Below are 13,723 nucleotides of genomic sequence, written 5' to 3' on the forward strand. Positions count from 1 at the left end.
CCCCCGATGAGTCCAAACACTTGTTGCATTTGTTTTCGGCTCAATGCAACAGCTAAGGAAAATATCATGCAATTCCTGATGCATCAAGGTGAAAATGAGTGTGGGATTTGAGAAAAAGATAAAAAGAAATCCTCATATCGTGATTTATGAATTTGTCCAACAAGTAATAAAATAGCACTGATTCATCGCTCTGGAAATAACAGTTCTCCCCTGCGTTTTTTTTTACTGTATCAGCCTTAATGAAAGTCCGCCCACTGCGACCCAGTTTGCACACTCAATTTCACAGCTTTTATGCAATAATGGAAAAGTGGTGGGATGTTTTGAGTGAGTTTATTGATGTTTAGTCAATCGCGTGCATCCTGCAAGTGCCTTACATCGAGTAAATTGACAACCAGTGATGTGCTTGTTCTCGTTCTGATGTGCACTGACAGCCCCAGGGATTCCGCCGCCATTGCAGCTCTCCGATGCTTCTAAATGGCCAATATGCGTGTATCAAGGAAGTCATGCCCCTCGGTGAGCAAACTCCATGGTTTATGGACCACCTGGATGTCGTATCTCATGAGAAGACAATAAGAAAACTTCTGCGATGACTCCATCGTGACCCTTTTTTGCGTCCTTTCGAGACCAAAACACTTGTATTTTCACTGTTAGTGCTCAGATGTTTTATGTCTCGCCTCTGAACGTTTGCATTCGTTTCTCAGCGTCAAGCCACAAGCTGGATCCCGTGTACGAAGCCCTTCGCTATGGGACGTCGCTGGCACGGATGAGCAAGATTAAAGCAGAAGGCGATGTAAGTGGAAATTGAAAATGAATCGCTAAATTGCGTCATTATGAATCGAGTGCTGTCCTAAGGGGCCATCTGTGTCATATGTAGCCATGCATGGCGTGGACAGGTGAGAGGAGGGGTAGAGGCAAATGCACCTACTGCATGGTTATCCCAAAGGTGGGAGTGTTGGGGTCAGTCCGGACGGTGGCACCTGAACGGCGGAAGGTTTTTCCCTCAAACTATTCACATGAATCAAAACTTAGCATAGATTCATATTTTTTTTTCCGAAGCAGTGGAGGGGTTTAACATCATGAACCGATGTGAAGGGGAAATTATTGTCATGTGCACATAATCTCTGCAAAATGCATAGATGGCAAGTGACTCGGATTTCACGGGTTTGACCCGTCTTGTTTGTGAAAACCCGCAGACCCGTTCTAGTACCGCCAAAACCCCTGTTGGACGGGAAGTTCGATCCATTTTAAAAACCTCATGTTTCGCTTCTATCCCACTGGCAAGGATTGATGCACAGACTGTTAGACCTGGAATGTGTTCAGTAACCAAGTTTCTTGTAGAGCACTCACCAAGTGGCTGAAGCACTCAAGCAAGCATTCCACCATTAAGTGTTGAGAGGAAGACATTAAGTGTTGATTCCACCATAAGACATTTTTGATGAGGAACGGCTGGCTTGGCAAGTGATAGCAAACTTATTACCTCCGCCACCAAAGGTGAAAGGAGGTTATGTTTTCACCGCTCTCTGTCTGTGTGTCTGTCTGTTTGTTAATTGCCGGAATCCTTCGGATTTCGGCAATTATGTTGGTCGGTTGTGTGTGTCATTCTGTGTGTGTGTCTGTCTGTTTGTTTGTTTACCCTGTAGCAGCTACACCGTTTCAGTGATCATGACCAAACTGGGTACAGACGTCGGCCATGGTCCAACTTAGACACTTGTCGTTTTTGGTGAATCTAGGTCAAAGGTCAAGGTCAAGGTCACCGAAAAACCGAAATTATTATTTTTACAATAACGTCAGCTTAAATGGTCGTATCGCCTTCAAACCAAATCCAAAATGTGCATCTTCCAATTCTGCATCCAACCATATGTCTCATTGGGTGTCACACCCACACCCTTCTTTGCGGTCGGGGGCCGAATGTCAGGGGGGGTCGGGTCAAAAATTTCAAATTGCGATAAAAACGTCATTTCAAGTCCGATTTACTTCCAAGTTATGATCATGACCAAACTAAGTGCTATACCTCATTAAATAGTAGCATTATCGACTTATAAGAACCAAATTGATTTCCAGGTTTTTGTTTTTTCAGAGATCATGGAGATTGACAACGTTATTCTGGCAATTCCTTGCTCAACAAGCAATTTCATTTGTCTGTTTGTGTACAGGATATCTCAAAAAGCTGTGGACGGATCCGGATGAAATTTGTGGACAGGTTGGGCGTGTGACAAGGATGAACTGATTAGATTTTGGTGAAGATCCGTATGTGGATCCGACTACTAGAATTTTTAAACTGATTCTTCACCATTGAGAGATTGGTCCAAAAAACGATGTATAGCATGATATCTCAAAAAGTTCTGGACGGATTCAGATGAAACTTGGTGGACATGGTGGGTATGTGACAAAGAAGAATTGATTCGATTTTGCTGAAGATCCAGATCTGGATCTGGATCCAGATTTGATAATTTCTTCAGCGATTCTTCACCATTGAGAGATCATGTTCAAAAACGATATCTAGCTCGATATCTCAAAAATGTATTGGGCCAGATATGTTCTCGTGGATCAGGCATTACGGGGCAGAGGCATGCGTTCCACCAAATGTCCTTCTAGTTGATGATGGAACAAACCCAGGGTCTATTCAGTTACCAAGCAGTCAGCGTTCTGTTGTTGTGCTTGCTTGATTACTTAAGCCACTTAGCAAGCGCTCCACAAGCTGATTGGTAATGGAACACACACACACACACCCATAGAGCGACCTGCAGCCGATATGCAATGTTTGCCTCGAGTCGATTGGCTGTGTGACGTCATGAGCTTTCTCTCACTGAATGGCACGTCACCATCCTCCAGGATTCCACACGTACTATCACTTCTGATCACGTCTAATGAATAATTAACCCGGTTTTGATTCCCACCGACCGTTTTTTTTGTCACCTCCAACTAGCCATGTATGAAAATGGATGCCTCAGGACTGCCAGACTGGATAGCCTACGACAGACCTCATGGGTCATGGGTGGTTTGAATGTTTTTGGTTAAAGGCATGGAAGAAAATTCAGCTGTAACTGAAAGAAAAGGTTGGATAAACAAAGCGTTTCGGAGTGAAGAGGTTTTGGGAAACAAGCCTTGTGAACGAGAAAAGGAAAAGATTTTGATGAAGACGAAGAACGGATGTGTTGTTCCTGCTAGGGGTAATAAGCAGAGTAAGGCATTTCAAATACATTTTGGAAGTGTTTTTAATGTTATAAAGAGCTTTGAAAGGAAGAGAAACGTTTTATTCAGTGAAGATCTAGTTTGGAGATATTGAAAAGAAGAAGGGATAAGACGGAACATGAGTAAATAAGCACTGAGCATGTGAGAGGTTTTTTTTGTTTGTTTGTTGTTTGAGCAAAAATTAGTTTTTCCCCGATGTTGTTCTTGTTGGTTGTTGGGTTTTTAAATATTTTTTTTATAGTGAAGAAGAGTTGTGTTTTTTGGTATTTTTGAGCGAGGAGGGGAAATGGATTGAGCGGAGGGATCAGAATTAACAATACCTGGGACTAAATGAGCAAAAACGAGGCAAATAATGGATGGAGAGGCACTACCTGACTGGTACTAATAAACCTGACTTTACACAGGACACAAAACACAAAAAGGACGATTCAACACAACAAGATACAGTTTGGGACAGAAAAAGCGATGAAAACCACAACCAGAAAAACAGGAATTAAAATAAATGAGTAAAACACAACATATCTTGGCTGAACCGGAAGGAGCAGCTGCTGATCAAGATGTCCATGCGCTGCGAACCCGGAACCGAACCAAGTTAGAAATTGTAAAAGTTTTTGAGATATCTATTTGGTTGTGTCACCTAATTGTGCTTTTTTTTCCATTTCAATTATAATATTTTGATGCGTTTACCAAAGAACATCCATTTGAGATTAGAAAATGAATGAGCAAAGCAGGCCTTACATTTTCTGATCTTAAATGGATGTGTTATTTTGATCAGATTAAGAGCCTGCACACGGGCCTGACTTATCTGACAAATCAGTGCAGGTTCATCAAATTAATGCAAAACTGAACGATGCTCAGTTTGTCTCTCTGATACATGATGCCACTTCAGATTCATCCATCGTTAAAGCTGCGATATTGTAGGTGAGATACTCCAAGTGTCAAGTGGTAACCTGCAAGCTGGCTGGAAAGGAGAATGTCAAGAAAGCTGATGCTTTGTCAATCAAGCAATGAGGTCCGATGTCAATTGTGCCATGAGCCATTACAGCAAAAAGCTCGTTGGCTTTGGTGGAGTGTGGTTGTTATGTGGGCTGCAGCTTCTACAATATAAGCTTGTGTGTGTGAGCATGTGTTTGTGTGTGTTAAGCAACAAAAGAAATGCAGTGAATTTATTTTAAAATGTTTATGAATTCATTCGCAGAAGATATGCATTGTATTTATTTAAACGTGAACCATTTGGCGTAACCCGTGTCAGAGTGGCGACCCGTCCAGTACTGTACTCTTTGTCAATGAAATTGCCTCAGCAGCCCGAGGTGCCTTTATGAATGGTATTTTATTATTATTATTATTATTATTATTATTAATATTATTATTATTATTATTATATTTAAACATCCTTTCTTACATTCATGATGATGAAGCTGTTGGATTTTGATGACTGATCTCATCAAAATAGTCTTTGCGGACCGGTGGAACTCTATGTTGACCGGTAGATGTTGGTTTAACTAGTCTACTTGACCAGTGAAAAAATATAAATAAGTTAAAGATAATTAAAAAAAAAAATTATTGTGATTGTGATTATTTTTTTTTGAACGTTCGAAAGTTTTCTTCTTGCTTCTCTTTGGATCGCAATGTGTGATTAGTAACTCCGTTGTACAAAACCACATGCGGAATGCAGTAGCAATGGCTGTAGTACTAGTAGTGTGTGAATACAGACTGTAAATTCATGGGACAAACCAGCACACATTACAACCGGTAATCTGTTTCAAAAAGTACATATTTGTTTGCAAATTACAGAAAGGACCATTCCTCTTCTGTTTTTTTTTCTCCCTTCCACAAATAAATATACAAATCCTGCATGATAAAGCTGCTTTATTAAAGACATTCTGCTGGAAGTCCATGCCACGAATGCCCTCGACCCTTTCAAAGCCATGTAATCAAACAGGATAGTTTAGCCGCTCACAAGCATAATATCATTTTATTCACAGATTACATAGCACTGAAACCATGCAGGAAACTCACATGTCAAATTATTGTTAAATATTTGTGATGATCCAATGATAAGTTATGATTATCAAATAAAGTGTGTTCAATGATAATATATGGATACTGCATTGGTGTTATTGAAGATTTTCTCTGCTGTACACAGTTACTGAATGATTAGAGGGACTTTATGATGATGATGATGATGATGATGATATTTGTTTTCATTGCATTACTTTCCAGTGTCATCATTTTTTTTTATTCCTGTATAACCGCATTCAGGTTTTTGAAGAAGGAGACTCAGAGCTTACGAAAGGTTTTCAAATGCAGCAACATCCCTGCCAACATGGTGAGACTCCATGATGTAACACTTTTGTGTTGATCAACAATGAGCAACAACTTTCATTCTCTGCTTCTTTCAACCCTCACACTCTGCAATCCTCCATATGCTTCAACCCTCATACTGTATAATCCTACTTCTTCGATAAAAAGCAGCTCATTATTTTGCGAGAGAAATGCTTCATTTCAACTGGAGAATGTTGACTTTTCGCTTCATGACCCTTGTGAGGTTTGTTAAGGGGTCATAGGATAGCTTAGTTATGTGCACTCATCTTTGTGCTGTTTAGCCTGGGTTTGAATGTCGACCCAGCTATAAATTGGCACTCTGCTGTTTCACGCACAGGGTGAGTGAGGCATCGACGTGTGTGTCATCCCTGAGATTGTTGAAGACCCGTCTGACTGCACTCTTCATTTGTGTACGTTAAATTATCCCACAGTGTGTTTAGTGAAGATTAGGTGAGTCATCGAAAAACAATTTGAACAAATTACAAATTCCTCTCCAAAATCTCTTGCTGCCATGCACTTGGCAAGCTTTGGTAGAGTATGCCAGAAACCACAATGTGAGTTTAGGGAGATCTTCGTCCTGCATTAAACAAAAAAATAGGCTGATGATTATGATTGTGATGATGATGATGACGATGATGATTATGATTATGATGATTATGATTGTGATGATGATGACGACGACGACGATCACTTTAAAACAGTAGAATACAAAGGCTTTGCAGCACTTTTGCTATTTTGAACAATGTATAGTTTTTCACATTTTGAATACATTTTGTTTTTGTGTATCAGTAACATAAATTCTGCTTATCTTCAAAACATATCCATGCATTCAGCTTCCGTTGTTGTGATTATATTGATCTGATGTTCATTCAGGTTCACTGTAGGCATTATAGAGTTGAACCAGAAGTTGTCCTCAGCAACTAACATAGGATTTTAAAACAAGTAATCAATAAGCAGTTGGGAAAGCACATAAGCTTGGATGATGGATAATGGATAATCCTCCTCCAGCAGTCAGGCGCACCAGGCTGCTGAGGCAGTTTCATTGGCTAGGGGGTGTAATCTTGGATGGGTCACTACTCCGACACAGGATACTCGACTAGCTCGCTTGCTCGCAGCAAGCAGGTATTCATTTTACCGACCTCGGAAGAATGACTGGCTGAAGTGCCCTTGATGGAAAATGATAAGATGCCAGCATTAGGAAGAAATGGCATGAGAACACACAGTACCTTCAAGATGATCAATACCAAACATAAAATGTTTATCTTTTGAATGCAATATATATTTTTATACAAAGTCAAGGCTCATGGAAGAGCAAGCACAGAACAGATCAGGACACAACACAATAAGAGTAACAGCACGAGAAGGGGGAAACGCCAACAGCATGGCGGAGGGAGAAAAAAGATGGAAACAGACAAAGAAGGGATGCAGGTAATGATGAGGGGTAGGCGAGAACATAAGGAGTAGTCAAGATGGATACAAAAGCAAAATTTTGGGAGGGGTGAGGGAGAGTTTAATGGGTGTCGAAAATATCATGGTTTTGGATGGGAGATGATTTGAGATGGTATGGAACAGCTGTCTTGGAGACCAGAAAGGAAGATTGATATTGAAGAGTGTGGAAGCTAGTTCCACAGGTGGGGAAGAAGAAGAATAAATAATTGAAGATAAGCAGTTATTCTTGATTTAAAAGCAGTTTCACTAGAAAGAGATTGCTAATGAACCATGTGCATCCTGCAAATACTTGGGGGGAAGGGGGGGTGGGGGGCACAGAGAAGGCAGAAAGTGCAAGCACCAGAACTGAGGTGGAAAAAGGTAGGGACCACCAACCTGTTGGGGATGGTGAAGTGACAGGCCCACAGCTTCATCCCAAAAGATTCCAACAATCTTGAAAGCCTTGGTTTCCACAGCATCAAGCTGAGCAAGGTGTGAGGCAGGGGCACCAACCGAGAGGGGAGAGCAGCACTCCATAAAGTTGCCGATGAAAACCTTGTCGGCAGATAGGAGCTTAGGTGTGCCAATGAAAGACTGTATGATGGAAAATATCCAGTCAGCATCTAGCTTTGGAGGCCAACTTTGAAAATGTGGCTTGCCCAAGAGAGATCATGGTTGAGAGTGAGTGAGACCCAAGAGTTTGAGTGACACTGAGCTTATTTGAGAGGGTTGTTGAGAAAGTAGATGGGAGAGGGTTTGGGGTACAGTCCTAAGAGAGAAAAAGAGAGAGACAGACAAACAGGAAGGAAGGAATGCAAGAGCAGCAAAGCAGTTTTTTAGGACACATGAGCTGATGCCATTTGGTCCGTTTTCAGAGTTTAAGGTTGCCAGAAACTTCTCCACCTTCTCAGATACAAATAACGTCAAATTCACGAGCAGTCTCAGGTGCAAATGACACAGGAGCAGTTGGGTATGACTCAGGATGGGAGAGAGAGAGAGAGAGAGAGAGAGAGAGAGAGAGAGAGAGAGAGAGAGAGAGAGAGAGAGAGAGAGAGAGAGAGAGAGAGAGAGAGAGAGAGAGAGAGAGAGAGAGAGAGAGAGAGAGAGAGAGAGAGAGAGAGAGAGAGAGAGAGAGAGAGAGAGAGAGAGAGAGAGAGAGAGAGAGAGAGATAGATAGATAGATAGATAGATACATATATTAGTGACACAAGATTTGGAAGCCAAAAATATTTGGACAATTATGAGTTATTAATAACTGGAAAATAAAACTTTTCATTATGGCTTAAGCACATGGTATAAACCAAAACAATTTGATACTTATGCCTCGGCAATTGCATGCATCTTTCTTGCCACAGGAATTGACCACTCCATGCGCAAGCTCAGCTTGGACAGCACTCGTGATGAGGCATTGGTAACATTTTTTCCTTCTCCTCATCTTTGATTTACTCATCACATTCATTCTCCTTTGTGCTCAATTCTTCTTTTGTGCTTTTGCATTCCTTTTCTGCTTTTCTTTGACAAAGAGCCTCCGTTCTATTTCTTTGTATCAATAGAAAATAGAATCGAAAAGGAAAAACTTCAAACCTCTAAAAGGGGTTATTTTCAAGTATAATATCAGCATTTTCTGTAGGTCTGAGTTATTTCTCAATTTAAAAAAATCGCTTCACTTGATATCCTCTTTTCTCTACCCTTCTTCCTCCCTTTTCTTTCCAGCGCAATGGCAGGTTAATGTGTGGGCGTAAGGACTTTTTGCAGCAAGACAAGTTTGTGGCTCTGTTTCGTTTTCATGCACAAGAAAAGGATGATCTCCCATTACAGTATGCACATGCTTCTTGCACAATTGATTAAAGTTAGGATATGCTATTAGGTACTCAAAACTTGTCTTCATAGTACAGATCTGAGGCAGTACATTTTGAGCTTAACCTTGAAACGTGGAGTAGAACTGGTATATAAACTACTGCTGATGTAGGATTTTTCAAACATCAATTTTAGGTCCAGCTGTCATTTATGAATTTATCTGTGAGAAGTTTGGGTGAAGAGAATAAACTGGCTTAGAGAAGTAGGGGTTGAGATTACTTTTACCTTCTAAAACGTGCTCGAGTTGAACAATAACTGTCGATATGTTATAGAGAAGACAACTAGCAACAAAAAAGAACATTCTTGTCACTGGGAGCGGTGCTATGCATACCTATTTATATTGAAATAATTGGGGTCCACCCCCCACTGAACCCCTGGGACTATGAATGTTTTTACCACCTAAACCATTCCTATGCACACCCTGGGTACAACCACTAGTTTTCAACTTATTCTTTCCAGCGGATCAGGAGTGCATATATATCAAACAAGCCCACAAAAAAACACAAACATACACACATACAGACACTTCTGGAATTACAGCATGATAATTATAAGAATTTTTTCCTTAATAATTATATATTTATAAACTGATTAATAAAGAGTTTGCATTATATATGTGTGTATATATATATATATATATATATATATATATATATATATATATATATATATATATACATATACACATATATATATATATATATACATATATATATATATATATATATATACATATATACATATATATATATATATATATATATACATATATATATATATATATAAATATATATATAGATATATATATATATATATATATATATATATATATTGTTGTGGTTACCAAATTCGCAAACCACCATTCAGGTCCCTTAGGTGAGGTATCTCGGTAAGTATATGTGTAGTTAGGCCCAAACCCGTTGTCTAGTGGGAATACATGTCATTTATGCGTGCTGCGACTCTTCAGGATAGCCGTTTTTCTTTTACTATCTTTATTTTGGACCAATCGCCATTGTTACCACCACCAACCACAACATCAACCACCCACCGCGGCGCCGCTTCACGTCACACCTCGCAACCGTCGCATCGCCACCGTTCTTGCGCCGCTTGTGGGTACCGGTGTTGGACTCGTGCAGGGCGCGCGCCGAACAGCGTGTACAAAACCACGGATTTTCCACTTCAAAAACGGATCAAAAACGACACACGCCCACTTTTGTTCCGTCCAATCGGTGAGCGAGGGGCGATTTGGCCCCGCCTCCAGGGCGTTGGAGGGCGGTCGCTATATGCAAATTCATGGATCAAAAAGCATTCACGCCCACTTTTTCTCGGGCCAATGGGGAGCGAGGTGAAAGGTCGAAGGCAGGGGGTCAAAGATGAGAGAGCGAAGCCACGGGGCTTATATAAGCGACCGCGTTCGTCAAGTCGAGAGAGTTAAGACTTCGCAGTCGGTGGAGTTGGGGAGAAGAAGCAAGAAGGAGTTGGTCGTCGTCGTGTGCGTTGGAGTCGGAGCGAAGGGGACGGAGCTGTGGAGAGGCGGCGAGGGCAGACGAGGGGGTGCTCGCGTCGTGCCGGGAGCTGCACACCAGGGAGGCCGACGGCGCGACCTGGTCGAGGTGGAGACGCTCGTCGCGGGACTCGAGGCAGAGTAGAAATCCTCCTTTACCCCGAGCATCAGCAACCCCCTCCTGTTTCCCCCCGCGCTGAGATAGTGCAACCAAGGGGGCCCCTTTTCCCACCCCCTACCAGACACTGTCCGCGAGGCCCGCGGAGTTGAGGCACCATCGCCGCTCCGCGTCTCATCACCAGACGGGTAGGCCCGACCCGGTCACGGCCTCAGGCCCGCCTCATCCTTGAGGGTTCTCTTTTGTTTTGTTTTTGGGAATGTGTGTTGTCGGCGCCGTCTGTGAAGTAAAATTGTATAAGTGTTGCCGTGTGCTCGCGTAGTCGGTATTAGCTCTGCATTGTGTTTCTTTTCCTTCTATGTGCTTTTGGTGGAATTGCATTGTGTTTCTCTTCTTTTCTATGTGCTTTTGGTGGAATTGTATATGTGCGCTTTCCGTTCATCGCGAATAAATGTGCTTTGTGTTGAACTGTTTCCCGCTTCGCTTCGTCATTTCTTTCATTGAATCCTCATCTTGCTTCACGTAAAGGGTTGGTAGTGGGCTGAATACGCCCGATAATTAATCGAACCGTTGAGGTCGACGAATAACACCGCTCGGTTATCCCGATAGTACGGAACGGGTCGCTTAAGTGGCCCGTGTCCGAAGTCGACCTGCGGCGAGGTGCGATCGCCCGGTCTACCCTCCGTGTGGGTACTTAGGTAGGTCGAATTTGGCGAGCAACCCTATCCCACGCAGGGGCCGATTGGCTCGATCGCGGTGAGACCGAAAGGTCCACCCGTGACTGGTTCCCGGCGTTAGTCCGAGAGGGTCACGACTGGATTGTCCGTCCGGTGGGCGACGTGCCGCGATTCGAGTTACGTGGCCGTCAGCACGCCGGTGGGCGCGAATCCGTCACACTGGTGTCAGGTCGTGCGATACAAATCCATTGTATAGAGACACGGGAGACAGAAAAAATAGAGGAGAAACAACACGATGAAGACGGGGTAAGTGACGCACACACACACACACACGGAGGTAGTGGAGGATAATGGGGGTGAGCTCGCGGAGCGTGTAGGGACCCAGTGCGAGCACCTGGATGGCCTCCTCCAGGAACGAGGGGAGCGAGTATGCCCCCTTGAGGCGAGTCACGACCAGGTGAGTTCGGTCGTGCTTTGCGAGGTTGAGGGGACGGGTGCTGTGGACAGGTGCACGGAGAGCTTGGGGGGGTATAGAGGCCCCGGAGACCCTTGTGGGGACACGAATCCCCAGTGTGGTTGTCCCTGTGTGTGTGGTGCAACGTGTGAGTGCGTCCCCGTGTGTGGAAGCGACCCCGTGTGTGAGTGGTGTGGTGGCGATGGTGCCGGAGTGCGTGCTTCCCAGCACGCCGTGTGTAAAAGGGGCACCGCAAGTGGATGAGGCACCGCGGGTGAGTGCCCCCGCATGCGTGAGTGAACGGCCGTGTGCAAGGTCGCTGTGTGCAAGGGAGACCGTGTGTGTGAGAGAGCGGTATGTAAGGGAGATGTCGGTCGGCATGCGGGAGCACGCAGCCGCGTCTCCCGGTGTGAATACAATGGTGTGGAGTGTGAGCGTCATAACACGCGGGAGTGCGTGTGTGGAATGGCGACGACGAAGGCGACAGAGGAAAGAAAGCCGAGTAGCGGCTGTAGTTGTTTCGGGGACCGTGCCGGGTTCACCCAGCAGTGAGCACGCGGTCCGTGCTGTGCAACGCACGAGACCACCACGTGCTCGCTTGCGAGAGTGAAGTCCCGGTCCGGAAACGCCAGCGGTGGATTTGCCGATCCCGCGGACGGACAAAGTTTAGGCAGGATTATGGATTTGGACTGGACGGGTTCTCCACGCGATCGTGTGTGTTAAGCTCCAACGGGCAAAGCACATGTGTTCGCGTGGGGAACCCCTCGAGACGTGGGGCTTGTGTTTTTTTTTTATGCGCACGGTGACGCCATGGCTGCACGTGGGGTTGGAATTCGGCAGGAAGGGTATCTCTGCCGGATGGTACCGTCCAAGGAGGGACGAGGAACACGTGCAGCTGCATGACGTCACGGGCAGGTGCAAAGTGCGCGAGTTGCCGCGCTGGTGATGCGCATGGGAAAAAAAAAAAATAAGCCTCACTTTCGGGTGCACAGGATTCCTGGGCAAGGGGTGGAAGACCCCCTTACCTGGGCACAGGATGGAAACTAGTTAGGGGGAAGGGTTAGCTTAGCTAGACCGGCTCCATGGGGCAGGGGTAAGTCCTCATGGGGCCCGTGGAATGGATTAGTTAGAGGGATTTAGTGAGCTTTAGGTTGGGAAATAAAATGGATTATTTTGGAGACAGTGACAGACTTGTGAATGTGTAGAGGGGACGTAGCTTAGCTACGTAGTGTTAAAAGGAACGTGCTGTAGTTTAAGGGACGACGTGGGAGCACGAGTTAGTTAGGGGGTGCAGATAGAAGGATGGCAGAGTTCAGTGGTGTGTGTGTGTTGAAGAGTTGTGAGGTGAGTACATGATGAGTGAGTGAGGCCAGCGGGTCTGTGTGGATGGAGCGAATGGGGAATGCATGGTGCGATGAGTGATTGGGGGGAGGAGTGACTCCCGCCCAAGGGACCCCGGGGTCAGAGTAAAGTGAGTTAGCTGGGTTAGTCAAATTGAAAAATGGAGGTCGTTTTGCTGTTGGTGGGAAAGTAGGCTCGAGACCCATTTGGAGGGGTGCAGGAGCCCTGTTGACGGGCTTGGGAGCGTGGCTGCGAAAGGTGAGTATCGCTGAGTGGGTACCACGGGCACCAGGCTAGTCGGCCGTGGTAGGCCAAGGGCCCATGGGGGGCCGGGATAGCGTAGTGGGCACGGGTGCGCCTGCTTGGTGCGGGGGCCCGGGACGCCATTAGCCGCGTGGGCAGTGTTGTGGGCACGGGTGACCCTCGGAAAGGGGCCCGGGAGGCCGGCCTGCCACGTGTGCGTTTCAGGGGAGGTGCCATGGGGGGCACTCCCCGGTGTTAGGGAGCTGGTAGGCTCGGAGGCAGTGTAGTGCCCGGGGGTGCCATAGCGGGAGATTCGGCAGAGGGTCGTGCCTGCCAAAGGGATCCACGTGTCCCAGGCAGGAGACCGTGTGAGGGCACGGAGAGAAAATTGGGGGGCGAGGCCCGAAATTGTGAGGACACCAACACAGGCGACGGGAATCTGGGTTGTTAGAACCAATAGTTTAAGCGAGAGGCGCTTGTTGAAAGCCCCGGGGTAGTTTAACAGTTAAATGGATAGGGTAGATTAGGAGATGTATCCCTCCGCACCATCCATCCCCTCGCTGTCGTTGTGGGCCGCTGGACCC

At 45.1% G+C, this 13,723-nt stretch overlaps 1 protein-coding gene across 5 annotated transcripts in view; it reads left to right on the forward strand.

The window, feature by feature from the left end:
* LOC147028083 (SH3 and cysteine-rich domain-containing protein-like) overlaps positions 1-13,723 on the forward strand; it is a 133,791-nt gene that overhangs the window by 48,950 nt on the left and 71,118 nt on the right. For all 5 annotated transcript variants that reach the window (XM_085878118.1, XM_085878117.1, XM_085878114.1 and 2 more), the window contains 5 exons: positions 432-513; positions 702-790; positions 5,455-5,521; positions 8,301-8,356; positions 8,659-8,762. In XM_085878118.1, coding sequence (XP_085734244.1) covers positions 432-513; positions 702-790; positions 5,455-5,521; positions 8,301-8,356; positions 8,659-8,762 — 398 coding nt within the window. The remainder of the gene's footprint in view (positions 1-431; positions 514-701; positions 791-5,454; positions 5,522-8,300; positions 8,357-8,658; positions 8,763-13,723) is intronic.

The sequence above is a fragment of the Eptatretus burgeri genome, chromosome 4 (genome assembly GCF_056783735.1).
Source record: "Eptatretus burgeri isolate ZD-2024b chromosome 4, Ebu_testis_v1, whole genome shotgun sequence".
Lineage (NCBI taxonomy): Eukaryota > Metazoa > Chordata > Myxini > Myxiniformes > Myxinidae > Eptatretus > Eptatretus burgeri.